The sequence below is a fragment of the Stegostoma tigrinum genome, chromosome 14 (genome assembly GCF_030684315.1).
Source record: "Stegostoma tigrinum isolate sSteTig4 chromosome 14, sSteTig4.hap1, whole genome shotgun sequence".
Classification (NCBI taxonomy): Eukaryota; Metazoa; Chordata; class Chondrichthyes; order Orectolobiformes; family Stegostomatidae; genus Stegostoma; species Stegostoma tigrinum.
In genome coordinates this window covers 18,869,617-18,896,910 of record NC_081367.1, presented here as the reverse complement: position 1 = coordinate 18,896,910, position 27,294 = coordinate 18,869,617, and the positions used below count along the sequence as shown (strand labels likewise).

At 38.9% G+C, this 27,294-nt stretch overlaps 1 protein-coding gene across 3 annotated transcripts in view; it reads left to right on the top strand.

Moving 5' to 3' along the window:
• Window positions 1-27,294, top strand: part of gigyf2 (GRB10 interacting GYF protein 2) — a 135,708-nt gene that overhangs the window by 33,746 nt on the left and 74,668 nt on the right. For 2 of the 3 annotated variants that reach the window (XM_059651035.1, XM_048542022.2), the window contains exons 4-8: window positions 527-622; window positions 1,164-1,272; window positions 10,673-10,781; window positions 13,986-14,026; window positions 22,159-22,242. In XM_059651035.1, coding sequence (XP_059507018.1) covers window positions 527-622; window positions 1,164-1,272; window positions 10,673-10,781; window positions 13,986-14,026; window positions 22,159-22,242 — 439 coding nt within the window. Of the gene's footprint in view, window positions 1-526; window positions 623-1,163; window positions 1,273-10,672; window positions 10,782-13,614; window positions 13,675-13,985; window positions 14,027-22,158; window positions 22,243-27,294 lie in introns of those variants that run through there. The other variant, XM_048542023.2, reaches the window with a different exon arrangement.

Here is a 27,294-nt window from a genome sequence, read left to right as displayed (position 1 = left end):
TTGATCACCATTTTTCTTACTGCTACTTTCCTGTTTTTATGTTGTCCTCTCTCATTTATCATATCTTTTTTCTCTGATCTTTTGCTTCCACTATTTAAAGTACTCTATTCCTCTGTTATTTGATTGTCCAAAACACTGGTCCCAGCATAATGACAAAATTTAAAGAAATAGGTCGAATCCCTTAGTAAAATAGTTTACCTGTGGTAACTCATGTGATATCAGTGTCCGCAGCATTTTTAAACCATGCTCTGATCTCGAGGCCTGTCTTTTGACCAAATTGTTTTTAAATCCTCAGGCCATTTTGGTTCTGTGTATGTCTTTGGCAAAAGAATAGCTGGAAATAATGTGGCAGTTGATTTACTAATTTGCTTCATTTTTGCGTTTCTACTTGTTTAGTTTTAACTTGCACACTTTGAAATGTATTTGTACGAGAAGCTGTGTTGGCTCCATTCTTGTCTACAATCCTTTATATGAAGCAGGCATGCAAAAGACTCTGTTTAATGGTTTAATTCTATATCTTATTTAGATTCCCGTGGATCTAACTGATAAGGAGTTTCTTCCTATTTTACAAGAGGAGCCCCTACTACCTTTAGCACTTGTACCTTTTACAGAAGAAGAACAGGTGAGTGATTATGGTGTTAGAAATGATTAGTTTCCTTTTACATGGATTGGCTTTTTATTTACTTGGAGTTCTATATGGAATAAGAGAATTTTATTTCTTCAGAATGCTCATGCAACTTTTAATGATGGTACAGTGTTGTTCCATGTTAGCTTGATTAAATTAGCTCCACAAATAACAGCCTTTTTGGTCTGATACATAAACGAGCAGGAGGGAAGAAAGGAATGGTGACCACGAAGCTGCACATAGCACTGATGCTTATGTAAATCAAACAGATCTATTTAGATGTATAAGTAAATCTTATCTAAAATATTTCTTGATCATTTTAAATTTATTTTGCCTTTTAGTCATAGCTTTAGATTAGTGTTGATGGCATTTTCAGAATGAAAATCTCCCCTTTGAATTCAATCAATATGAACAAGTGTGGTGCTGTTAATTGGATGTATAGGATTCTGTATTGTTGAATTTACTAGTTCTTCACTTTGACTTGCAATGTCACGATGTATTAACTGGCTTAATTTTGTTCTTTACTTAAACCCATCAGAGAAATTTTTCTATGTCTGTAAATAGTACAGCAGTGCTACGATTAATGGGACGAGGTGGTGGAACAGTGGTTGGGGCATCAAGAGGTAGAAGTTCTTCAAGAGGTAGAGGTAAGTGTAAGAAATTTAATGTTGGATATTTGAGTAAGCCACTTGATGGGCTTAACAAATGAAACACCTCCACACCATTGTATAATAAAACTGAAAACAATGGAAATACTCAGTAGATCTGGCAGCACTTGTGGAAAGAGCAACTTATTATTTTGAGTTGAGTATGCTGTCTCAGAATTGGGTCCAGAAGATTTATATTCAATTCGAAATGTTAAGTCTGTACCTCTCTTTCTCCTGATACTACCGCTACCACCGCTGCTACCACTGCCGCAACTTTTGGCATCTGCAGCATTTTGCTTTTATTTCAGTGACAATTTACATTCTTCCAAGAGTGATAAGTAATGATGGCAATAAGAATGGAATTTTCCACAAGTGTTTCCATTAAAAGGTTTCAGGAGTGATGTAGAATTTTTTTTTTTGTTTTTCTACTTTGATACCCCGTATGGACATCAAATACTCCCAGGTGAGGTACACATGGGCCAGAGGCAAAGTAAAGGATCACGTATAACATATATTTGGGTCAGAACAATAAGAGGTAGACATATTTTATTTCCTGCTGAATGGAATATGGTATTTGTTCAACATGTAACTAAGCAGCCAGATTTGGACTACTCCTCTGAATTTCTAATAATGCTATGAGAAAGCACACACATGTTTTACATGAGTGCTTAGGATTTAGACTGTACTGGCTAGCAATGTGACTAATACAGATTCAATAGTTGTTGGTTAAGAATTTGAGAAACACCTAAAAGGGACAATATATTGCATGGATATGTGGAAGGGGTGGGATTAACTGTATTGTTATTCAAAAGAACTGTGTAATCCTCATAGGCTAAACAGCCTCTTCCTTTGCTTCTGAATGGAGTGCCCATGGTGCCTCATTGCCTGACAGTTCTGCATGGTCAGTTATTAAAGTAAAATCTTCTAGGGCTATCCTGGTCCCATAAACATGAAAACAAGTTAACAATATACAATAGAGCAGAACAAAGTCCTCTGCAGAAGTTGGGTCCTTTTCACCAGTACGTGTATATGCAAATTAAATTTTGCACAGCACGGTGACTATTTCTCCTGAAGGATTCTGTAGTACAACTAAGTGGGTCTAATTGAGACTTAAACTATCAGTGTTCACATCATTGCTGCTCTGAAACAGACACAAACCTCAGGTGGTCTGCATGGGGAAATCGAGAAATTCCCTTCAGAAATTCTTTTCTCTCAAGTGTTTGCTTTTGTCAATCTCCCTAAGTGCGAGCAGGACAATTGATTAAAATGACAAAAACGTTCACCTTTTATGTCATTGGTCAGACTGTTAAAAACCTTTAAAGATAGCATCTTAGTGAATGGTTTGAATCTGTGTTTTTGATGGCCATCTAATTATATAATTAGGAAATATCATCCAAGAAACATCTCATATATTGAGGAATGCCATATTTCTCCATTTAAGGCATGGAAAACCCACAATTTCTGATAAAAATGTGATTAAAATGCTTGTTTTGTTGGTTTAAGATAGATGTCAGTTATGTAGAATGATGAAATTGGCCCCATAGTGCTCCCTCAATGATACCTCAGTAACCTGCCCTGCCTTATTTTCCAGGAGTAGGTCAAGCTTTGCTCCTCCTGTAGTAGGTACATGCACATGTTGAATCAGAATTTTCTCGTCCGCACTCAACAAATTCCTCTCCATCCATGCCCTTAATACTGTGGCAGTCTGAGTCTATGTTTGGAGAATTAAAATCCTGTACCATAACCGCTGTATTTTGTTTGCAGGTAACTGAGATCTCCTTACAAATTTGCTTCTCAATTTCCTGCTGACTGTTTTTTGGGGATGGGGAGGGGTGTGGTGTCTATAATACAATCCCAAAAAGGTGACCACCCTTTCTTATTTCTCACCCAACTTCCCTGGACGTACTCACAGGAATATCTTCCCTAAGTACAGCCATAATGTTATGCCTAATGAAAAATGCCACACCCCTCTTCTCTTGCCCCTCAGTCTACCCTTCCTATAGCATCTATACCTGGAAATTAAGCTGCCAGCCTTATCCATCCCTGAGCCACGTTTCTGTAATCATTATGATATCCCAGCCTTGTTCCCAACCATGCCCTGAGTTCATCTGCCTTACCTGTCAGGCCTCTTGCATTGAAGGAAATGCAGTTTAATTTGTCAGTCCTGCCTCATTTTCTGCTTTGTTCCTGTCTACCCTGACTTATTGACTTGCTCCTTTTCCCAAGTGCACTGGTCTCTGACTGACTGACCTGAATTCTCACTATCTCCCTGCTCGCGTCTCCCCACCTCCCCAACCATTTTAAACCCTCCCAAGCAGCTTGAGCAAATTTCCCCTTCCAGTATATTAGTCCTCTTCCAATTCAAGTACATTCTGTCCTCCTTATTCAGGTTATTTTACTGTTTGTATTTGTGATCATTGTGTCTAGTTTATTGCCTGTGGAAATACTTAATCTGACTTTACTATTTGTGCTGACATCAGTGTTGCTAGATGTATGGAAATGCCTTTGACTTGGCACAAAATATAAGCTAACATTAGGAAAGGAGAAATCCAGTGGTCAGTAGACATGTGAGCAGCTTTCTTTTGTGGTCAGCAATGAGTACAGTATCTTTTTTGAACTGTAAATCCAGCCCAGATTATTTGTTAAATGTTTGTGATTAAAATGAGCTGCTTGTATCAACCATAAAAGTGAGAATCATTTAGTTTGCATTTAACATTATTTTACAAATTGATTAAAATTTCATTTGTGCATTCTTTATTTTGGATAGAAATGGCTGTGCTTAGTTGTTAAGAATCTTGATTACAGGCTGGGCTTCAGTCTTGATTCCAAGCAGAATTTTTTTTTTCAGTATAAAGTGTGCTGAACTTCTGTATCTGTTCATTTAAATAACCTTCAAGAAGGTCATGGAGCAGTGTAACCAGTCAAATCTGTGCTTAGAATCATAGAATCCCTACAATGTGGAGCAGGCCATTCAGCCCGGGGGAGCGGCGGAGAGAAAGAGAGGAGGAGGAGGAGGAGGAGGAGGAGAGAAATGTGCACGCTCCACACAGTCACAACCTGGGGCTGGAATTGAACCCAGGTCCCTGGTACGGTGAGGCAACAGTGCCAACCACTGAGCCACCATGCTGCCCTTCTTTCAAATTCGAAGGATCTGCTTCATGTCCTATGTCTTCGGTACCACATGGCCAAATACATCTGTTTTAATGCTGGAATGAATTAAAAGCTCAAACAAATACTTTTTGGCATCTAGGATGTCTTTTAGAATACATTGAGTGCTTAGATTAAAACAAATGTATAAATTTTTTTGCCACTGACTTTTTATATACCCTGAAATAGTTCATCTGTATCTTGTCTGCAACATACCCCTGAAACAAAAGTGAAGCAAGAGACTCTGGGGATCAGATTGAAGTAAATTTCAATTGCCAAATGCACCGATCAGTATATAGTAAGCAAATTTAATTACATGTTTATATTTGGGATACATCAGCTGCTACAGTTCAGTTTCCAAGTAGTTCCCTGATCAATGTGTGTTGCTTCGTTATTCTTTTACTCAGTGCCATAACAGACTCCTCTTTTGAAGAGCAGATTATCATCTTAACTGTTTTATAACAGGCTAGGTTGCTTGCAATGAGAGGTCTCTTCCACACCCACCTATGCTTGTCTCCTTTTCTTGTCATAACAAAAATACTTGGTTAGATTTGTTTACTTGTACCCTAAAGTAACTTGATTGTACCTGCATTGATAAACTTGATTTGGCGTGTTCCTCCTGCATTGAAGTTAAGGATAGTGAAGACCATATAGCATATAAAATGAGAGGCAAGCCTAAGGTCAAATGAGACCATCAGTTAAGATGGAGAAGTTGACCGGATGCTCTGACACAAAAGAACTCTAACTGCATATGCAAGTAAAATGTCATCTGTTTGAAAAATTCATTTATTACTTCTGACAGCATGTATATTGTGAAGCTGTATTGTAGTATTAATATCATGTCACTAGGTGTCATCATTGGGATGATTTACTTAACTGCATTTTTTATTTGCTCAGGTTTCATTATCATGCACGTCATAATAGAGATTTGAAAGTCGTTTTAAAAAGAACATATGGATTCACGTTCTTTGTGCTGTAGAGGTGTGTCATAAATTGTTTGAATGGTCTGAATTTTTATTTTGTCTTGATGGTTCACCTTGTCTTCAAATTGGAAGATGATGGGCTCAAGCATTGGATTTAAAGATATAATGTTGCATTTTAGAGGTGTTGTCTCCTTGGATGAGATGGCCAAACTGAGGCCCTGCTCAACAGTTCAGGTGGATGTGAAAAATTGTGACTCCATTGGTGTGTTTTCTTGTGCATTGGTCAGCACTTGTTCCTCAGTCAACTCCAGTAAAGCAAACTCTTGACGCACATTGACTGCCATGTTTCCCTCTTGTAATAGAGGGTACACTTCAAAAAATTTCATTGATTATGAACTGTTTTAGGATATCCTGATATAGTAGCATTATATAAAGAAATACTGAAAATCATAGAAATAGTCAGCAGCCCTGAGCATCATTAATGGGGAGCAAAACTGAATGTACATTTCACATTGATGAATTTTCAGAACTTTCTTCGAAACAGAATCCTGAAAGGTCATTTCCCTGAGATTTTAATTCTTCATCTCTCTGCAAAGATACTTCCTGACCAAAAGACTTCTGGCTAAAATCAACTCAGCAAATTGCTGCCTTACTGGTCTGCTCTTGCTCATCATCAAAGTGATGGAACGTCTGTTAATGACGTTATCAGTCAAAACTTGCGCAATGATAATCTGTTCACTAATGTTCCACTTAGATTCAACCAAGCTCATTCAGCTCCTGACCCTTCCAAACTTTGTTCCAAGCATGGACAGAATTAACCTGGAGGGATAGTGTGTATGAGTGTCTTTGATATCAATGCAGTATTTGACCACATATGTCACCAAGGAATCCTAATGAAGCTGTTCTCTGGGATTGAAGAGGTCATCTCCCTGTTGGTTAGAGTTACACCAAGCATAATGTAAGATAGTTATGGTTGTTGGAGATCAAACATCTCAACCACAGGATGTCATTACTCTGAGGAACACCTGAAATGTTCTTGACCTGATCAACTTCCCTCCATCATCAGGTTAGAAGTTCACTGCAGTGCTCAGCAGCCTTTGCAACTCCTCAGATGTAGAAAACTGACAATATTGAGGCCGAAGCTGATACGTGGAAAGTGACATTTTGTACCACATCAGTAAGTAATAACTATCTCTCAAGACAATTCAACCATCACCCCTTGATGTTCAGCCACTATTGCTGAGTCTGTTACTGTCAACGTCCTATGAGTTGCGATTGACCAGAAACTGAACTGTTCCTGCATGTAAATATAAATATAAATATATAAACCTCCTTAACCTGGTATAAGATGAGTCAGGAGAGTAATGGCATACTTTCTACTTGCTTGGGTGTCTGCAGCTCCAACATTCCTCAGAAGCTCAATGCTATCAAGGGCAAAGCAGCTCTCTTGGCATCCCAACCACCATCTTCAACGCTCACTTTCTTCATCCCTGCTCATTGGCAGCCATGTGAACCATCTATAAGATGCACTGTAGGAACTCAGCAAGGCTGAGCACTTTTCAAACCCTCCACGAGGATTACACACACACAAACACCTAGTTCTCTTGCAAGTGATATGCCATTGAGTTAAAACTAAATTGCCGTTCTTCACTGTAGCTGGATCAAAATCCCAGAACTCCTCCTTTAACAACATTTTTGGTATACCTATGCCACATGGACTAGAGCAATTCAAGAAGCCAGCTTGGCACCATCTTTTCAAGGTCAATTAGGGACAGCCAGTAAATGTCGGCATTGGCACTAATGCGCCAAATCTATAAATGAATGAGTTTAATAAAAGTGAAAACAACCCTCAAAACTTGCAACTTGGCCATACTTGGCTAATTGAAAATAATTACTATGGCAAGTTTTCTTGACTTTTCCCTCTCAGTTAAATGCTTTGTAACTGCATCTATGGAAAACAAAAAAAAACTTGCATCCATCTTGTTGAGAAGCTTCAGGTTGGTCTGTATCCAGCAACTTGCTTTGAGCACTGTGCTCATGTTTTGACAGTTGCGACAAACCAGAACATTGACTGTTCTACAGTGTTCTAAATCAAACAAGCTATGACTATTTTTTGTGTATAAAAAATTTCCCTTCACACTATCTCAATGAATTGATTCCTTCTTTCAACATATGCACCAAATGTTTCTCAGTTTTTCCTTGGGCCATACCCAATTTATGTAGCAGATCTATCCATCAGCTTTTGAGCTGTGTTGTTTAGAAAGACACAGACAAATAATACTTGCGTCCAAGTTAATTAATATGAACCTTTTTTCAAATGATTTTTGATTACTGCTTTTATGCAGTTTCGTGTTTCAAACAGATCATGGGCATTGGCTTGCTAATTTTGCCTTAATGGTGACAAGCATTTATTAAGCAACTCTCAAGCTCACTTGTCATAGCAATAAATAGAGAATTCTGTGCTCTGAGGGCCTCTTAGTTTCTGTGAGCTTGCTGCATTAAATACTGCAATATTTTTCTTTTGAATCCTGTTTGATTTTACATTGGTAATGTGATTCTTACTTGATTAACCTTGTGTCAGTCAGTATGTGCATCTTGATGCAAGACTTATCCAGTTTTTTATATCACCTTCATTAGATCATTGCCCCTTCTTTTATCCCTCTGTCACTAACCAAAATTAGACTGTGGCTTTTGTATGGAACATTTTACATAGAACATTTTACATAGATTTGTTGAAGTCTGTCTATAAGGACCAACATTGGTGTCCTATCATCTCCAGTCATTGATATTGATGGAAATGGACAATGTATTTATTAAGCCATCTGTAGACTGAGAATCTTGTGGCACTCAGTTGTGTGTAATCTGTTGGATTTACTCACCTCAATAGAACCTTTTTTGAATTAAAAGTGTTTTATAAAAATATACTTAGTCTGGTGCTGCTCTTATATCAGCATGTAACCAGTAAACAGTGAATTTCATCTTGTATTTTGTGTTTCAAACAGATCATGGGCATTGGCTTCCTAATTTTGCCTTAATGGTAACAAGCGTACTACCATAGTTGTATTGATTCGAATAATGGCTGACCCCAACAGTTAAGGTTTTTACTTTGTGGTCATCATGAGTAACAACAAAACTGTAGAAATAATACTATCCAATTGCCTATATTATTCATTCTGGATCTCTTCATTGCAAGTAAACTTAAAAATGGTTGAATAACAATGTGAACTCTGTGCCTGTACTAAGCAAGAGGTTGGCAGCACACTTGCGTAAGAATGCAAAGTGCATGCATCGTTGTACTTGCCACTTTTTAGTTGACATTTCTCCTAGTCTCCTGAAGTTATGTTTTTAGAACTGGCCAGAAGTTTAATATTTCTGAATAGTGAGCCCCTAACTGTAGATTTTCCAGTGAGAAACCACAACCTCTCCACATCTACCTTTTCAAGATCCCTCAGGATTTTGTATTTTTTCAATCAAGTCACCTCTTAATCTTCTAAACTCGAGCAGATATAAACCTGGCTTATTCTTTGTTTCCTCATAAGATAATTCACCTATTCCACTACTAGTTTGTTAGACCTTCTTTGAACTACCTCCAAAGACACTTGCATCCTTCCTTTAAATAATGTCCAAAAATTTATTTTTCACTTTTTTTTCCTCCAGCGGATCGCCAAATCGATCCTAAGATCCTACTGTGCCTGCTGGCACCAGACTGGCCCTCCAATAGATTTTAAAATATACTCATTCCAATAACAGGGCCTCAAGTCCTGTATTGTTACTTTTCCTTTGCAACCAATATTATGCACAGCACTCCAGATTTCTTGCCAACTCAGATACTTTATTTTTGCTTTGATTATTTCAGAGTTAAGGCTCATGTTAAAGTTTTGTTCTGGGAAATGTTAGCATTGATTGGAACATGAGTTTTAACTTTGCCGGGTAATACATGTGGTTCTGATATTACTGACATTTTATGTAGGTTCACAGAAACATTAAATCTTTATATTTGATGTCTTGCAGTAAAACCATATTCTGTCTGCATTTTTACGAGCATGTCCACTTGAAGTGCTACTCTCCCCATGCACCCCTAATCCTCCTCTCCTCATCACCCATTCTTACTGCGCCAGTAGTAGATCTAAAGTTTGTTTTTCAAGCAAAAGTATTTGCTGTGTGTCCTGTTTGTTTTTGTGAAGGTTTAGACATCACAGTCCCCAGTTCCATGTCTAAACCTTTGATTTATGTTGTGGGCAGAAGCAGTCACATAACAAAACCCTGTGGGGCATCGCTGTCACTTTTTTTGTGAGAAGTTCCTTAATTCGTCAAAGTTGTTTTCTTTTGAAAGAAAGTCTGAATTGACATCTGTGGTAATAACATCGCTATTTAAAAATAACTATTTGCTTGCGAGCACAAAATAGGTGAAAGGGGTAAATAGAATGTCATACCAGAATGCCTAAAGAACACCTTGTGCAAATGCAATGTGGATAATGTGTAATTGGAAGGAAATGGGGAATTGTGACAGAGAGAGAACTGTGCATTAAGAGGGTGCTTGTGGTGTGGTGGTAGTGTCCTCACCTCTGACCCAAGAGGCCCAGACTCAAGCCCCACCTGCTCCAGAAGTGTGTAAAAACATCTCTGAACAGTTTGGTTAGAAATATACCATGTATTTGGCATGTTGAGCTTATGCTGGATCAGCGTTTGTTGGCAGTAATATCAGTACAAGTCACCTGTTGAGATTGCAAATGACAAAATCTTTAATAAATAGCAGATGTTTCAGTGACACCGCATAATGCTTTAGGATTCTTCAGTGAGGTCAGGTTGAGTATGTCAAGAAAATGTTAACAAACCTTTTTTTTTCGGAATAGTAAGTGCCAGCAACAGTGTTTGGCCAATTTAGGTTAGTAATTCTGAGAGATTGAACAGTCAGTGCCGTTATGGATACCTCAACAACCTCTGCACCTATGCAATGAATTTTGTCTTTTGATGAAACTTGCATATGGTTACCCATACTATGGGCACTTTTTTACATATTCATAAGGACTACCGTAAAGGCACATCATGTGTGATATTTATGATTGATAGATCTTCCCTCCCTCCCTCCCTCCCTCCCTCCCCCCCCTTCATTTGGACTGGATTCAATTCCTGACGCCATTTGAAAGTTTCTTGCTATATGCTACATTTTTTTTAGTTTAGCCTCATGCACTTAATACTGCCAGTTTCTTTATTTTGAAGATGTATGTTGAAGAATACATCATCTAAATATATTGTAGGAGAAAAAAAATATAACAGGAAATTTTAAGTGTTTCTTCTTAAGTAGTCTGTAAGCCTTTGTTTTCCATCAGGTAGAGGGCGAGGTGAAAGTGGTTTTTACCAAAGAAGCTTTGACGAAGGTGAAGGGGGTTTTGGTCGAGGAGTTCGAGAAATGCACAGATCACAGAGTTGGGAGGAAAGGTGAGTTGATCTTCTAGTGATACTGTGGTAGCTTGGTTCTGATTGAGTTAATTCTTTGGTCAATGTTTTCAAAGTAATGACTATCTTAAAACAATTGGATATGTTCATCCTTTTCTGTCCTTTACCATCTCCATTACCTTGCTGTGAAGGGTTGTCGTGTCAAGAGCTTTTCCATTAGTGATTGGTTTTGCCATCAATTCTGTTACTTTGGGATTTTCCAGGAATATGTCAATTTCACTTCAAGACATGAGACTGCTTATTGATGTCAGATTCCACTGCTTAGATTCCACTCGTGTCAATGTGCTTCTCTGATATTCAGTCTCTAAACTGTAATTTTAGCTCCATCCTCACACTTTGGAGGTAGAAACCATTATCTTAGAGCCCTGAAACACAGTCCGTAAACTTGCCATCCATTTCATTCTGTTGGAAGTACTGTGCAAGGTTTAATTGGACTGAATTTGTAACCTCAGCATCCTGTTCTATTGTGGACTGAATTTTGTAAATTATATCTTCTCGAGAACATGGACCTCCTATTTCAATCTTCATTATTCATAATATCATTTGCTGCTGTTCTGCTTTAGATTGTGTGCTGCTGCAAACCTAATTTGTCGTTTAATCTTTAAAACATTTTGAAACATTCTTCTAATTTAACATTGCATTTGCATAGCAACAGTGTTGCTGTCTCCCCCTGATATTTACTATGATTTTAGAATTGAAATATTTTCACTGTAATAGTGTAATTATCCCAATAGCAATTAAATTGTATTTAACAAAAACTCCCAAAATAATACTGAAGACTGTCCTTATTTAATCTGTTTTGCAAATGTGTGCGTTCCATTGTGTCAGAATATGCTGTAGTTGTGCTTTTAAATTTGCAGTTTGCGTCAGTATCTTCTTGAATAATTGCCAAGTGAGCTATGTGCCATACGTCTATCCAGAAATTCTAAATTCAACATCATGGGTTTGTTGGAGCCCTTAATTTAGACTCTCAAATCATACAACCCAGATGGAGGGTATTCGGCCTTGGCTGATTGTTTGAAAGAGCAACCAATTAGTTCCATTGCCCAGCTTACTCATCAGGTAAAGAAAGTGATTCACCTTTGCCAGTTACCCAAAGCGTATTTTGTGCTGTGGTATATATTTGAAGCTTATTGGTAGTAGATATTAACTTCTCAGGTGTGAGAAAGTTTACTTTAGAATGTTCTCAACTGTTGGAACCAAATAATTAACATGGAATTTTAAGAATAGTGTGCAGTTATTAACTGCACAGTAAAAGCATGATTATATCTTTGTCAGCTTAAAGTGCATCATTGTAGTTTTGGACTTCATGTATAGAGTTTTAAATACATTTATTTTTGTAAGATATGTAATGCTCATAGTAAAGTTATAATATTTTAAGTCAGGTGAGAGAATTGAAATCTTTCTACAAAAATATTAGAAGGAAATTGCCTGTTTTGATTAGTAGAATAAATTGACGTTTATGAATTTGGACAATGTGTTTTCTGTTTCCTCCCAACAGCTCCAAATATGCAAGCTTTCAGAGCTTTGAACTTGCAGCATGTGATCTGTCCAAAGCTTTGAGCAGCCCTTTGGGAAGCATAGTGTTACAATTTTTGATTTGCTTCTATAAGTTTTAATTTTTAATTGAAACTCACTCTTTACATAATTTCATGACAAACTGATCAAAACAGATGAAAATCTCTATGCATGTACATCAGATTAATATCTGCATATTTTTGTTTAAAAGAGATGGAGGGGTCAAAAGCAAATACTATACCCACAACTGTTTAAAATGGCAATATTACTAGTGAGAGCAATAGTTGTACATGAGTAGCCAACAGATTTAATGCCACAGTATTTTTATTGTTTTAATCTTAAAGTTCACACATTCCTGTAAATTGAGTACTTGCCTTGTGCTTGTGCTTTTGTCCAGCTCAGTACCTTGAATTCGGTAGCAATGTTTAAACTTGTATTTCTAACAGGTTTATGCTGAATTTAGCTTTAAAGAATTGTTATAGGGAATATTGAACAGATTTGAAATTTTGCCTATTAAAGTTATTCAAGAAGGGTTTATTTTGGTGAGTGTTGCATTTCCTGTTTTATCTTAAGTAAAATGGTAGGTTTTTGCTGCTTTGCAATAGAAGAAACGAGATTAGCACTTGCCACTCTAAATTTCGTCCTACAGATGGACTAGAAAATAATGCCTCAACATACTGTCCCTGTGTTACCACATTATAACTAACTATTCCTTTTTAAATATTTGAACTTGTGAAATTACAATATAGAAAACTCAGGGCTGTTGCCAGTGTTTTGATTAATGTCTATTTGTGTTTGTTTTTAAGTTTAAAATGTGAAACACTGCAATGTAGGCAAACATGTAAACAATAATAACTACACATGAAAAGGCATTTCAGTGTGAAATGTTTGGGAGCTTCAGAGGATTTGAGAATGGACAGCGTAAAGTTTTTGTTCTTTGTTTGCACTCCATTGTTGTGAAGTTATTTTTGGATATTATGAAATTGCTCTCCCTTGCAAAGTATTGCAGCATACCTGCATTCCGGTGTGGGTTGGGCAGTTTTAAAGGAGAATAACCAAGGGCCATTTGGATTTGAGTTAACACTGCTGTCTGTAAGAGTAAATAAATTCTCTGATCCATATTCAGAATACATCTGTATATTAAGACTGTGCCCAGTAAATACTAATCACGCTGGTGTTGTCCATCACTGAAACTTACTGCATCACATTTCACACGGTTGCTTTCAATTCCCAGATGCAATCAAAAAGATTTTACAATTTAGTTCATCTTTTTGTAGATTTTATTGATGTTTCATTCCTTCATTTGCATAAGAGTGTTTGCTGACTCATCACTAACAGTACCATGAATCATGGACCAGTAAGTATAGAAAAACAAAGCCCCATATTATGATTTCAGTAGAATGTTTAGAGTAAGTGCAATATTGTCAATTTCAAACAAAAATTTTTAATTCCAGGAGTTAATATTGGATCCCTGGAACATACCTTTGATTCATAAATTTGAGACTGTATGGAGGATTCCTTTGATAGTAAAAAGTAGTAGTTTGGTTTAGTTAAAAGCATTCTTTGTCACTTGTCCAAAATGGTTCTAATGTTGAGTAATCTGTTAATTACTTTAGTACTGTGGCTCTTAACTAGAAGGAAATTTTAAGTTCTTTTTACTTTTAATAGGGGAGAGCGGCGGTTTGAAAAACCAGGGCGAAAAGACCCAGGTCAGTTTAATGATTTGGAGTATTTTGCTAACTTACTAATTTGATTGCTCAAGCATGATGTGCATTGCCTTCACGTGCATTCTTCATATGAGAGTTTTAAATTTGAATTAAATGGTGCTCTTTTCACTCATGGTATCTGGACTAATGTTCAGTCTAATGTCTGTTAAGTTATGGATGTGTGTTTGTTCACTGAGCTGAAAGGTTAGTTTTCAGATGTTTCGTCACCATTCTAGGTAACATCATCAGTGAGCCTCCGACGAAGCGCTGGTGTTATGTCCCGCTTTCTATTTATGTTTAGGTCTCCCAAGGAAACCTAAACAGAGAAATAGAAAGCGGGACATAACACCAGCGCTTTGTCGGAGGCTCACTGATGATGTTACCTAGAATGGTGACGAAACATCTGAAAACTAACCTTCCAGCTCAGCGAGCAAACTCGCATCCAGAACCTCAAGCTGAGCTACAAATCTTCTCAAAACTCTGTAGTCTATTAAGTTAAGTCATCTGAGTGTTGGAGTGGTGTATCTGATTACAGCCAATTGAGGAATTTCCACTATCAGACGTGGACACTTGTTTCGATTCATTCAGGGCATGTGCACGTCACTGGTGAGGCCAGCACTTACTCCCCTTCTGACCAGATTTTGGAAAAGTGATGGCAATCTGCATTCATAAATCAGTAACTCTTCTGGTGTGGGTACAGTCACAATCCTGTTCACTAAAGATTTTCAGGGTTGTAATCCTGCAACAATGAAAGAATGGTGATAGGTTTCCACGTTAGAAAGATGTGATACTTGAAGGTTGTATATTTTGTAACTGCTGTTGAAGAAACCTAAGCAAATTTTAAAGCCAATGGAGTTAATCTTTGAAGTCATGGTTAGGTTACAAATCAAACAGGCTGCTTTGTCTTGATCGTGTTGATCACCTTAAGGTTGAAGCTGCACTCATCCTAAGCAAGTGGATTTCATTGCATTCCTGACATGTGCCTTGATGGATATGTTTTGGGAGTCAGGAGGGTAAAGAGTGCAGCCTACCTAGTTTGCACTCAAGACTTTATGGGACTGATTGCATTAAGTTTCTGCTTGTTTATATCCCTAGTATAATATTAATAAGTTTAGTGTCAATAATGCCATGGGGTTTTAGGATATCCTGGGACTCTGTTGGCCTGCAACAACCTTGACCATTTTCCTTCCTATGCTACTTTTAATTCTGACTTTAAAAATTTCTACTGATTGACGTTGCCTTCAGTTTTGCTGGTGCTCCTTGATGTTGTATGCAATCAGATACTGTCATAATGTCAAGAGCAGTCACTCTCACTTCATCTCAGCTCTCTGATTCATCTAACGTTTGGACCAAGGCAGAACTGAGATCTGGAACGATGGTCCTGATAGAATCCTAATTGAGTAGATTGCTGGTGAGTAAGGGCTGCTTGGTTTTGTTCTATTGACAGTTTTGATTCGGTGTGTACTCCAATTTGGAGTAAATAACCAATTAATTTTGTGATCACTGCACATCGTTGAGTGATCATGTAGCGTATAAGGACTGTTGCCTCTGTCACCTTTTTGATGGAGATGCTAATTGGCTTAGATTATTTCTGCTTTTTGTGGGCAGGGCATGCATATGTGGACAATTTTCCACTTGCAGGTGGATGGCAATATTGTTGTCCTGTTAAAGCTTAGCTTGAGTTGTGACTGGTTCTGAAGAACAAATCTTTCCCACTACAGCTGGACTATTGTGAAGGCAATGATATATTCTGTAACTCGGTGTATTTAGCAATTTGGTGATAGCACGTAGAGAATGATTTGAATTTGCTGAAGACTAACTTCTGTGACAGGGGGGTCCTTTGAGAAAGCTTAGAGATCATCCACTTGACAAATCTAACTGCAAAAATTGCAGAAGTTTCAACATGTGTATTCCAGTTCGGCTCTGCTGCTGTGGAGGATTAGGGATGTTGACAAGTCTTTTCCTTCATAGGATTGTCAACTCTTCAAATGTTTACCATTTATGCTGCATGTAGTGAGAGCAGAGCTTTGATTTGATTTGTTTATGCAATTAATTTGTTCTGTTTTTACTTGTTACCACCTGTTTAACATGTGTATAGTTCTATGTTGTAGTTGGTCCAAGTTGGCGCTGTTTTAAGTGTACCTGGATATAGTCATGGCCCCTGTGACTTTGATAGTAGAGCAAAGTATATGCCAGGTAGAAGTTAAATAATGAACAAGAGCAAAGTTGCTGGAAAAGCTCAGCAGGCCTAGCAGCATCTGTGGAAAGAAAACAATTAACGTTTCGGGTCCAGTGACCCTTCCTCAGAACTGATGGTGGCTGGGAAAATGTCAGGTTATCTGCAGAAAATAGGGAGGTGGGTGGGGTAGGGTGTAAATGATAGGATAGAGCCCAAAGAGACAGACAGACATTTAGACAGGTAAAGAGTTGCTAACAATCAGGCTGGGAGGATGAATAGTTGTTAATGGGGACTGTTAGTGACTAACAACCGGGGGGGGGTGCTGTAATGGCAGGCTATGTGGTAACAAGGCCTGGTGTGTGGAGTGGGGGCTGGGACATAGAAGTTTAAGCCCTAAACGTATTGAACTCAATATTGAGTCTGGAGGGCCGTAGGGTCCCCAAGCGGAGAATGAGGTGTTGTTCTTCCAGCTTGCGCTCCACTGGAACACTGTAGCAATCCAGAGACACAGATGTTGGCCAGGGAGCAAGTTGGTGCATTAAAGTGGCAGGTAGTTCAGGGTCTTTTTTGCGAGCAAAACGTAGACATTCTGGGGAGTGAGGAGGTAAATGGGCAGGTGTTGCACCTTCGCCGGTTACAGGGGAAGGTGCCATAGGGCTGTGGGGAGGTGTTTGGGGTGAAGGAAGTGTGGACCAGGGTGTCCTGGACAGAACGGTCCCTGTGGAAGACAGGCAAGGGGGGGGAGGGTAGTATGTACCTGGTGGTGGCATCTTGCTGGAGGTGGCTGAAATGGTGTCTGATGATCTTCTGGATGTGAATGCTGAGGATAAGGAGAACCCTATCACTGTTGCTGGAGGGAAGAGAAGGGGTGAGGGCAGAAATGCAGGGGATGGGTCGGACCCGATTGCGGGCCCTGTCGACAACAGAGCTGGGGAATCCTCGGTTGAGGAAGAATGCGGACATTTTGGAGGCTCCCTTGTCGAAGTTGCCTCACCTGAACATATCCGACAGAGACGGAGGAACTGAGAGAATGAGATGGAGTCTTTACAGGAAGTGGGATGTGAGGATGTATAGTCCTGGTAGCTGTGGGAATCGGTGGGTTTGTAGTGGAAGCTTGCTGCAGTGTTCCTGCGAAGCCCAGCGCAAGGCTGGGACACTATCCTGTGGAAATCCTGCAGAGTTGTCCTCGAACTGAGATGACTGACCTTCAACAAGCACAACCATCCTCCTATGTGTCAGGTATGACTTCAGTCAGAGGAGAGTTTGCCCCTGGTTCCAGTTTTGCCTGAGCTTTTTGATGCAATTCTCAATCACATGCAGCCTTGCAGCAGTCCTTGACATCACCTCTCGAGTTCTGCTCTTTTTGTCCATGTTTGTACACGGACCCTAATCCGGTTAGCAGCTGAGTGACTGGTCACTTGAAGAAGAGTCATTGGACCCGAAAGGTTAACTGTTTTCTCCTCCACAGACGCTGCCAGACCTGCTGAGCTTTTCAATTCAATTCACTCCAAGTGACATCAAGAAACAGGTGGAAACACTGGATACTGAAAAGTCGAGGGGCCCTGGACAATCAATGGATTCTTAATTCCAGATTTTAATTTTTTCTAATTTCAAATCCCACTCAGTTTGGGTTCCATGAGCAGATTGCTGAACAGATGCTGTTTGATAGCACTGCTGATTACAGCTCACTTCACTGACGATAGAAAGTGGGCTGATAGGGTCGTAATTGGCTGGATTGGATTTTTCCTGCTTTTGTGTACAGGGCATACCTGGACAATTTTGGGTAGATGCCAATGTTGTAACTGTACTTGAAGTACTTGACTCAAGGAATGACAAGTTCTGGAGCACAAGTTTTCATGGAATGTTGTCAGGGCCCCTCGTCTTTTCAGTATCCAGTGTTTCCACCTGTTTCTTGATGTCACTTGGAGTGAATTGAATTGGCTGAAAACTGGTATGTGATGTTGGGGACCTCTAGTGGAGACTGAGATGCATCATCCATTTGGCAATCCTGGGTGAAGATTGTTGCAAATGCTTCAGCCTTGTCTTTTTCACTGATGGGTTGGCCTTTTTCATCATTGAGAATTGGGATACTTGTGGAGCCTTTTCCTGTAGTGAGTTGTTCAATTATCCACCACTGTTCTTGACTGGATATAACAGGACTAGAGTTCACCGAAACGTCAGCTTTTGTGCTCCTGAGATGCTGCTTGGCCTGCTGTGTTCATCCAGCCTCACATTTTATTATCCTAGAGTTCAGATGTGATCAGTTAGTTGTAGATTATTTAGTTCTGTCGATCAGTTACACCAGGTTGACACTTCGTTTTTAAGTATGCATGGCTCCACTCACGGCATGCTGTCCTACACTCTCAATTGAACCAGTCTTGATTTCCTGCTTTGGTAGCGGTTGAGGTGGGGAATGTGTGGGTTGTTGATTGTGCTGATGTACAATTCTGATGCTGTTGCTGGCTCACAGTGACTCATGGATGCCAGTCTTGAGTTGCTGGGATATTGTCTGTACTGTGTAATTCCGTGAGTATGGCTATATTGGGCTGTTGTTTGAATTGCTTTGAGACAACGCTCGCAATTTTGACAGTAGTGCCTACATCTTTCTAAGGAAGACATTGCAGGTGCCAAGGTCAAGGCCCGGTGGTTTTTAAGGCTTCGTAGTGATTGATACGACTGAGTGGCTTGCTAGGCCATTTCAGAGTGCAGTTAAGAGTCAACACGGTGCAGTTCAGAGTAGCATGTAGGTCAGATAGGGTAAGGATGACAGATTTCCTTCTCTGAAGACATTAGTGAGCCACATCAGTTTTTCTGGCAATTGGCAATGGCTTCATAGTCATCAATGGATTCTTTAATTCCAGATTTTTAATTTATTTTTATTTCAAATCCCACCATCTGCTGGTCTCCATGATACTGAGTTTCTGAATTAATTGTCTAGTGATAATACCGCTAGGCCATTGTCTCCCCTGGAATATTCTTCCTAATATTGTTCAGACATGTTGCATCTGTGATGGGTAAAGTTTACAGTCAAGGTCAACTTGTATTGCTTATCTCACTGCATCCATCAAGAATGGGGGTCAACTGTCAGCCATGTTGCTGCTAAGCCAATCTTGGTGATAAGCATTGACAGTTCCTACCCAGAATACGTTTTGTTCTCACGTATCCTTCGTGGTTTTTTTCCAAGTGCTGTTTAATATGCAGTATTGACTAAAGAGAGGTAGGTGGTGATTAGAGATAGTAGGAACTGCAGATGCTGGAGAATCCGAGATAACAAAGTGTGGAGCTGGATGAACACAGCAGGCTAAGCAGCATCTTAGGAGCAGGAAGGCTGACGTTTCAAGCCTAGACCCTGGTCATTAGGTGATTTTCTTAATGTTTGGTCATCAGACTACTTTAACTACACATTAGCTCCTTGAAACATGAATCAGTTTCTCTCCCCACAGATGTTGCCAGAATCTGAGTATTTCTAGCAGTTTTCTGTTTTTTTGCTTCAGACTTTCAACATATTCGGTATTTTGTTTTTTGTCTTGGGACTGTTAGTAACATAATTAATATGCTACCGTGCTCTTCACTAAATACTAGAAAAGCTTCACTTTTATAGAAGCTCTGCCCTTGGCTTGTGCTCAACACAAATGAATGCTAGTGTGCCCTTGAAAAGAATGTTTTCGGTGTGCTTTAATGTAATGTCATGGTTATAAAGATAGATGATCAGAATTATCCAGTTTAGTATTTTTAAATTTGTGAATATACTTTTTGAAACACGTTCTCTTTAATGTTCCTGTTAATTTCTTCCCCGATTAAAGGTGGCATGCATCTGATTGCAATTTTGTTATGTAACTTGAAAAGAAATCAGTTTTATATAAGGAATGCTGGATGACTAGAGAAATTGAGGTTTTGGCCTAGGGGAAAGAAAGTAAGTGTATGTCAGGTATAGACAGCAGAGATCAAGTGAATGCCTAGAAAATTATAAAGGCAGTAGGAGTATACTTAAGAGGGAAATCAGGAGATCAAAAAGGGAACATGAGAGCGCTTTGGTAAATTGGGTTAAGGAGAATCCAAAAGGATTCCAGAAATACATTAAGGACAAAGGGTAACTAGGGATACAATAGGGCCCCTTAAAGATCATCATGGCCACCTGTATGTTGTACCATAGGAGACTGGGGAGATAGAAAGCACTGATGCAAAATATTTGTTTAGTATGGAGAAGGATATGGAGGGTATAGAACGTAGGGGGGGAAAAAAAAAGCAACATCTTGAAAAATGGCCATATTACAGCGGAGCTGGTGCTGGGTGTCTTAAAATGCACAAGTGGATAAATCCCCGGCACCTGATCAGGTATATCCTCAAACTCTGGGAAGTGTGAAGAGTGATTGCTGGGCCCCTTGATGAGACATTTGTGTCATGGATAGGTGAGGTACTGAAAGACCGGAGGTTGGCTAATGTGGTGCTACTATTTCAGAAATGTGCTGAGGAAAAGTCAGAGACCTATAGACTAGTGAGCCTGATGTTGATGGTGGGCAAGTTGTTGGAGGGAATCATAGGAGAAAAAGGACTGGTTATGGATAGTCAATGTGGCTTTGTGTGTGGGAAATCGTATCTCACTAAGTTGAGTTTTTTTGAAGAAGTAATGAAGAGGAGTGAGAGCACAGCAGTGGACGTGATAAATGGACTTCAGTAAGGCATTTGACAGGGTTCCTCATGGTAGACTGGGTTAGCAAGATCAGATCACGTGGAATACAGGGAGAACTAGCCATTTGGATACAGAGCTGGCTCAAAGGTAGAAGACAAGGTGCTGGTGGATAGTAGTTTTCAGACTGGAGGCCTGTGACCAGTGCTGTACTATAAGGATCAGTGCTGGATCTACTGCTTTTTGCCATTTTTGTAAATGGTTTGGATGTGAACAGAGGAATGATTAGTGAGTTTACAGATGACACCGAAATTGGTGGTATATTGGATAGCAAAGGACATTAACTCAGAGTACAATGGAATCTTGATCAGATGGAACAATGGACTGAGAAATGGCAGATGGAGTTTAATTTAGATAAATATGAGGTGCTGCATTTAGGTAAGGCAAAACAGGGCAGGACTTGCACACTTCCTAGTAAGGTCCTTGGGAGCATTGCTGAAGAAAGTGTCCTTGGAGTGCAGCTACGTAATTTCTTGAAAGTGCAGTTGCAGGCAGATAGGATAGTGAAGGAGGAGTTTGGTATACTTTCCTTTATTGGTCAGTGCATTGAGTATCACAGTTGGGAGGTCATGTTATGGCTGTGCAGGTCATTGGCTAGGCCACTATTGGAATACTGCATGCAATTCTGGTCCCATAGTATAGGAAATTTACTGTGAAACTTGAAAGAATTCAGAAAAGATTTACAAGGATATTGGGTTTGAGTGACACGGAGAGGCTGTGTAGGTTGGGGCAATTTTCCCTGGAGTGTCAGAGGCTGAGGGGCTGACTTTCTAGAGATTTATACAATCATGAGGGGTTGGATAGGATGAATAGACAAGGTCTTTTTCCTGGGGTGAGGGAGTCTAAAACTGGAGGTCATAGGTTTAAGGTGAGAGGGGAAAGATTTAAAAGGGACCTGAGGGTAACTCTTTCACACAGGATAGTGTGTATACAGAATGAGCTGCCAGAGAAAGTAGTGGAGCCTGCTACAATTACAACAGTTAGAAGGCATCTGGATGGTATATGAATAAGAAAGGTTTAGAGGGATAAGGGCCAAATGGGACTGGATTTATTGAGGATATCTGGTCCGTGTGGATGTGTTGGATAAAAGGGTCTGTTTCTATGCTGACATATCTACGACTCTAAATGTATTCAGTACTGTGGGGCCTTTCAGGAGTAGTCATGCTGAATGCTGTACATATCTCATTTTTTGCAGTAAAATGATTCTTAACTTTATTTTTTAAAATAAAGATAGTCATTTAAATGACTATGCCCTTTTATTTATTTAAGGATCAAGTCATCCTAAGGACCAACACTCCAACTTAGCTGCTCCAAATGAATTCCTCTCATCCTCTGGGTTCCTTTTAAAATCAGGTATGCTCGGAATTAATGTGCTAAAGGAATTAATTGATATTTGCCGCTGGATTTTTAAACAAATGTTTAACCGAATAACTTAAAACTGTTGCAGTTCGAGAATCTTACTTTGTTGGAAAGGTGGAAACATGTTTGCATGAGTTTATGCTTGTAAATGAAATCTTTTGCTTCAGTTCCAAAAATGGCACAAAAATAAAATGACTCGACAATGGCTAACAAGAGAAATCAGGGACTGTTTTTGTCCCCAAGATGAGGCATATAAATTGGCCAATAAAGCAGCAGACCTGAGGCTGTGGAGCAGTTTAGATGTCAGCAAAAGGGGATAAAGAGGGGGAAAATAGAGTACAAGAGGAAGATTGTAGGGAACATGCTAACTGATTGTAACAGCTTCTAAAGGCATGATAATAGGAAAAGATTAGTAGAGTCAGAAACAGGGGAAGTTACAATTGGGAGCAAAGAGATGGCCGACCATTCTTGTTTGCCTTCACAAAGGAGGACACAGATGTTGTCCTGATAACGTTAGGAAAAACAAAGTCTAGTGAGAGGGAGGAAGTGAAGGGAGTCAGTATTAGTAGGGATTTGGTATTGCGACAATTGAATTAAAAGCCAATAAATCCTGACGACCCGATTAATCTAATCTACATCCTAGAGTGCCTATTGAAATGGCTCTGAAACAGTGAATCCATCGGTTGCCGTGTTTGAAGATCTTGTAGACTCTGAAATATTGGCACAAAAGGATAAATATATTTACACTTCTCAAGCTGTTATGTTTTAGTAAGAACTAGTAGGAACTGCCGATGCTAGAGTCTTAGATAATAAGATGTAGAGCGGGATGAACATGGCAGATCAAGTAGCATCAAAAGAACAGGCAAGCTGACAGTTCAGGCCTGGATCATCCTCCAGAAATGGGCGAGGGGAAGGGGACTCTGAAATAAATAGACAGAAGGAGAGGCGGTGATGGAAGGTGGATAGAGGAGCAGATAGGTGGAGAGAAGACAGACAGGTCATGGAGTTGGGCATGGAGCCAGTAAAGGTGGGTGTAGGCAGGGCGTTGGGATGGGGGTTGGTTAGTTGGGAGGGGTGGATGGGTAGGTGGGAGGGAAGACAGGCAGGTCAAGGAGGCGGCAATGAGGCTAGTGGGTAGGAAGTGGAGGCAGCGGTTGGTCAGTGAAGTGGGAGGAGTGGATAGATGGGATGAGCTGGGCTGTCTTGGGATGAGGTCGGGGGTGCAGAGATTTTGAAGCTTTGAAGTCCATGTTGAGACCATTGCGCTACAGCGTTCCCACGTGGGATAGGAGATACTGTTTCTCCAGCCTGTGGGTGGCAACGTTGTGGCACTGGAGGAAGTCCAGCGTGGACATGTCATCCAGGGGCATTGGGTTTGTTTTAAGATTCTTTTACCGTCTTGGCAGAACCCTAATATTTTGGTCTCCCGTCAGCTTGTGTATTAATGTTTTGATTTTTTTTAACATGTTTCATTCTTGCTTTGCAGTGTGTGCCAGTGTTATAGAATATTTTAGTCTCCTTATTCTAGTTGATCTGTAATAATGGGAATAATTAAGAACACAATTTTATTTTTTTCTTTCAACACATAGCAATGCATGCAACATGTACTAATACTCCTCTACTGTGGCTTTCTTAATGCTCAAAATTAATTGATTAAAAGCTGAAACAAGCAAAATACCAACAGTCACCAAGACGTGCCAACCCTGCTGGTTGCCACTTTCTCATGGCCGAGTTACTCCTTCCCTACAGTTAGAATATCAGTGGTTTTAATTAGTACATTTTTTATATCTCGATTCCAGGCAAGGACAAACTTTATAATGACAGCATCTTATTGTCCAATAATATTTCTTTTAGGACAATATACCTGCCGCATATAGATCCCTTTGTTTTGTAAAGTCTACCCTGGCATTATCAATCCTCTTTCAGTTGCCTTTTGTGAGATTTCATCACAGGAGTGGTTTCAGTGAGTTGGCAATATACTAAGAGTTTGTGACTTAGCTAAAATCAAACCTTGTTAATGTTCGGTCTATTAACTCACTTCAAACATGAATGTTTAATCTTTGAACATTATGGCTTTGTTCAATTTGATAACACTTTGTGAATGTACTATAATGTAGTAAATTATAACAAATAAGTCTGTCATCGGCGCTCTAAGCCTTTTGAAAATTTGTTCAATCTTTAGCATGTAATTGGTCTTTAAGAAAGCCACTTCTGTTATATTGTTTCCCCTAGACTGTGATTTTATTTTGAATTCACAAAGACATTTCCAAAGTTCCAGTGTTCATTATTGTTCAGTGCTCTGCCACATCTTTCTTGGAAGTTATTTTTGTTTGGCTTGATGCAATGAAATCAAGCAAATCTATTACAATACTACACTAATCAAGACCTTTTGACTCAGTTCTGAGAGTATCTACTTGCTCATGCAAATTAACATTATTTTCAAAGTTTTGAATTTATGAATGCTTACTATGGTAAACGGCGAGTGAATATACTGGATGGTTCTCCCTAAACTCCTATACACTTACACTCCCAACAAGGACCATCCATTATCATGTAAGTGCATATGTTTCAAAAAACAAATAAAACATAGACTTAAAAAAAATCTGCTGTTCTTTCTCCTACGTCCACCGTGATAAATATTATTTCTATCTAAGCTTCAGTTGCTTGCATGCAAAGCTTTTCATTTGGTAATTTTGCCTGTGTTCAATTCAATCCTAGTAGTTTTAAAGCAGTTTTCCAAATGAACATCTGTTCATACTTTGGTTTTAATTTTTAAGGTTATCTCATTACTCATTAACTGTTGAGTAACTGCACATATCCGAGTTTGGTTATTCAGCGCAGGTTCACCATGCGTTTTAGCTGCTTTGCACGTAACAAATCACATCTTCACACTGACACTGCTATCCCATTATAATTCCCATGCAAGGTATTCTTGTACTTTTGTGTAATTTTATGAAAATGTCAAGAGGGTATGAGTATTTTCTCAAGAGCTTTGAACATCTTCCCCTTGTCATCCTGATTCTCAGGTTGTGACCAGTCTGTGATCAGACGCAATTATTTTAAAAGGTTTATATCTTTCTCGTGGCTTGCTTGGAGATTAATCCAGTATCATTTTAAACTGCATTTACAAATTTCAGAAACCCAAGTTTGCAAAAGTTTTCTTAATTCAAAACAGCTAAAAGGAATTACCACCTTCAAGCTAAGCATTCATACCAGACAAGACAGTGTTTTGGATTAACTCACTTGTTTTAAACATCCTTTTGGGTAGGAGTGTTTTTTTTTCTCTTGTACAATCAAAACTATTAAACACACAAATCAGTTTAAAATCACAATTAGTAGTTAACATAAGTAAAGATTTAAATTTTTAAAACTTTCAGTTTTACATTTGAATAATTTGAGTCTGGATCTAAACACCTCCGCATATGTGGAAGTAATAACCAGCATTTTACAAAGCACTGTGGAAGTTTGATTTTTCACAACTGTACGTGTTAGTTAACCATGATTCTAATTTTATGTCCATCTAATACTTATTAACTATGCACAGACCAGAGAAGCGTAAGCCTTAAAGTGAAAAAATAAGTTGTCCCTTTTTTATTCTTCCATCTGGCACCATTAAAATTGATTAATAAAACTGATAAAAGTTAAATTTTTGCAGTTAAATAAAACCTTCACCATTTTTATGCCAAAGAGTTAAGGGGAAAAGCTACCCACAACTCAATTCTGCAGCATCTATACCAGCCTCTTGAAGGACCGCAAGGCTGAAATGTTGACTCTTTAATAGTACAAAGGGGACACAGCCTTTTTCATATATCCAGTCATTTATCCTTTTTCTTCGTGGAACTAATTTCTAGTTTCTAATGTTTGTTTGCTGCTTCACCTTGTTTGGAAGCATAGTCAATAAGACATGTCTTCAATTTTATTTTTGCAGAAAAGTTACAACAGTTTTGTTTAAACTCAATAGAATTAGGTTTCATTTGGATTTCTGCTGGACAGGCTGAAGCTTATTGCATGTAAAACCAACTCTTTGTAGCTACAAAGCTAAATTTTCAACTAGTTACAACTAATTAACTTGAGTTTCTAATTGAAACAGGACAGTAAAGGTTAACTACTTTTGGATCTGCTGAAAAGAAGGTGCATTTTTTAAGACAAGCCTTCATTCAAAGTTTAGAAAATTTCCATCTGCTCTTGTTCACAAAAACAAAACCAAAATTAATTTACTTTCACTTAAGATAAGGTTGGCTATCTCTTGTCTGCAGTTTTTTTAAATGTTTAACAAATCCACATCTGAGAGATTATGCTAGACTGACGCATTTCTGACCATTTTATCTGACTGTTCTCCTTCAGTAGGATGTGTGTCTGCATAATTCAATGGCTGGTTCCATCTACTCGAGACTCCTGATAGGGATGTTGAAAATACATGAGACCTGCACAAGGAAGGTGCACCATAGCCTGTGGAATCTTTTTATCCTCTTTACACAGGACTAGTGCAGTCTCAGTAAATATTTCATTCCTTGGTGAATCCCTGCCCTGAAACCTTCCTCCATTTTCCAGGTACACTCAACTATTTGTATGGTGTTCGCCTGTAGACCATGGGGAACTGATAAGATAGGATCGTGAATGTATTGGACACCTGTTACTGTCTACTAGATAACTATCTCTGCTTCTTACATGGTCTGTCATACTTATTGCACCTGAGTGGACAAGCATACACAAAATGGGTGTAGCTAAATTTCACAGAACACCTCTGCTGGCATGGATTTAATGCTGGCATTCTAACACTTGCAAATGTGTTTTCATGCTGATACTAGTTCATAACTATTTTGTTTTTCTGGAAATCCGGGATGCTTACCAATAGTTACCATTCTTTGGCCATATGTAATAATCTTTAATTCAATCATGAGTTATTTTACTTTGAATCGTGTAGAAAGTTTGAGGCATCCAAATTAATGATGCACATGAGTTTTAATGATCGCAAAGTGAAAACTGCAATTTTCAAGTTGTATTTGTCCTCTTTCTACAAGACTGCAGTAATTTGGTTTTGACAAT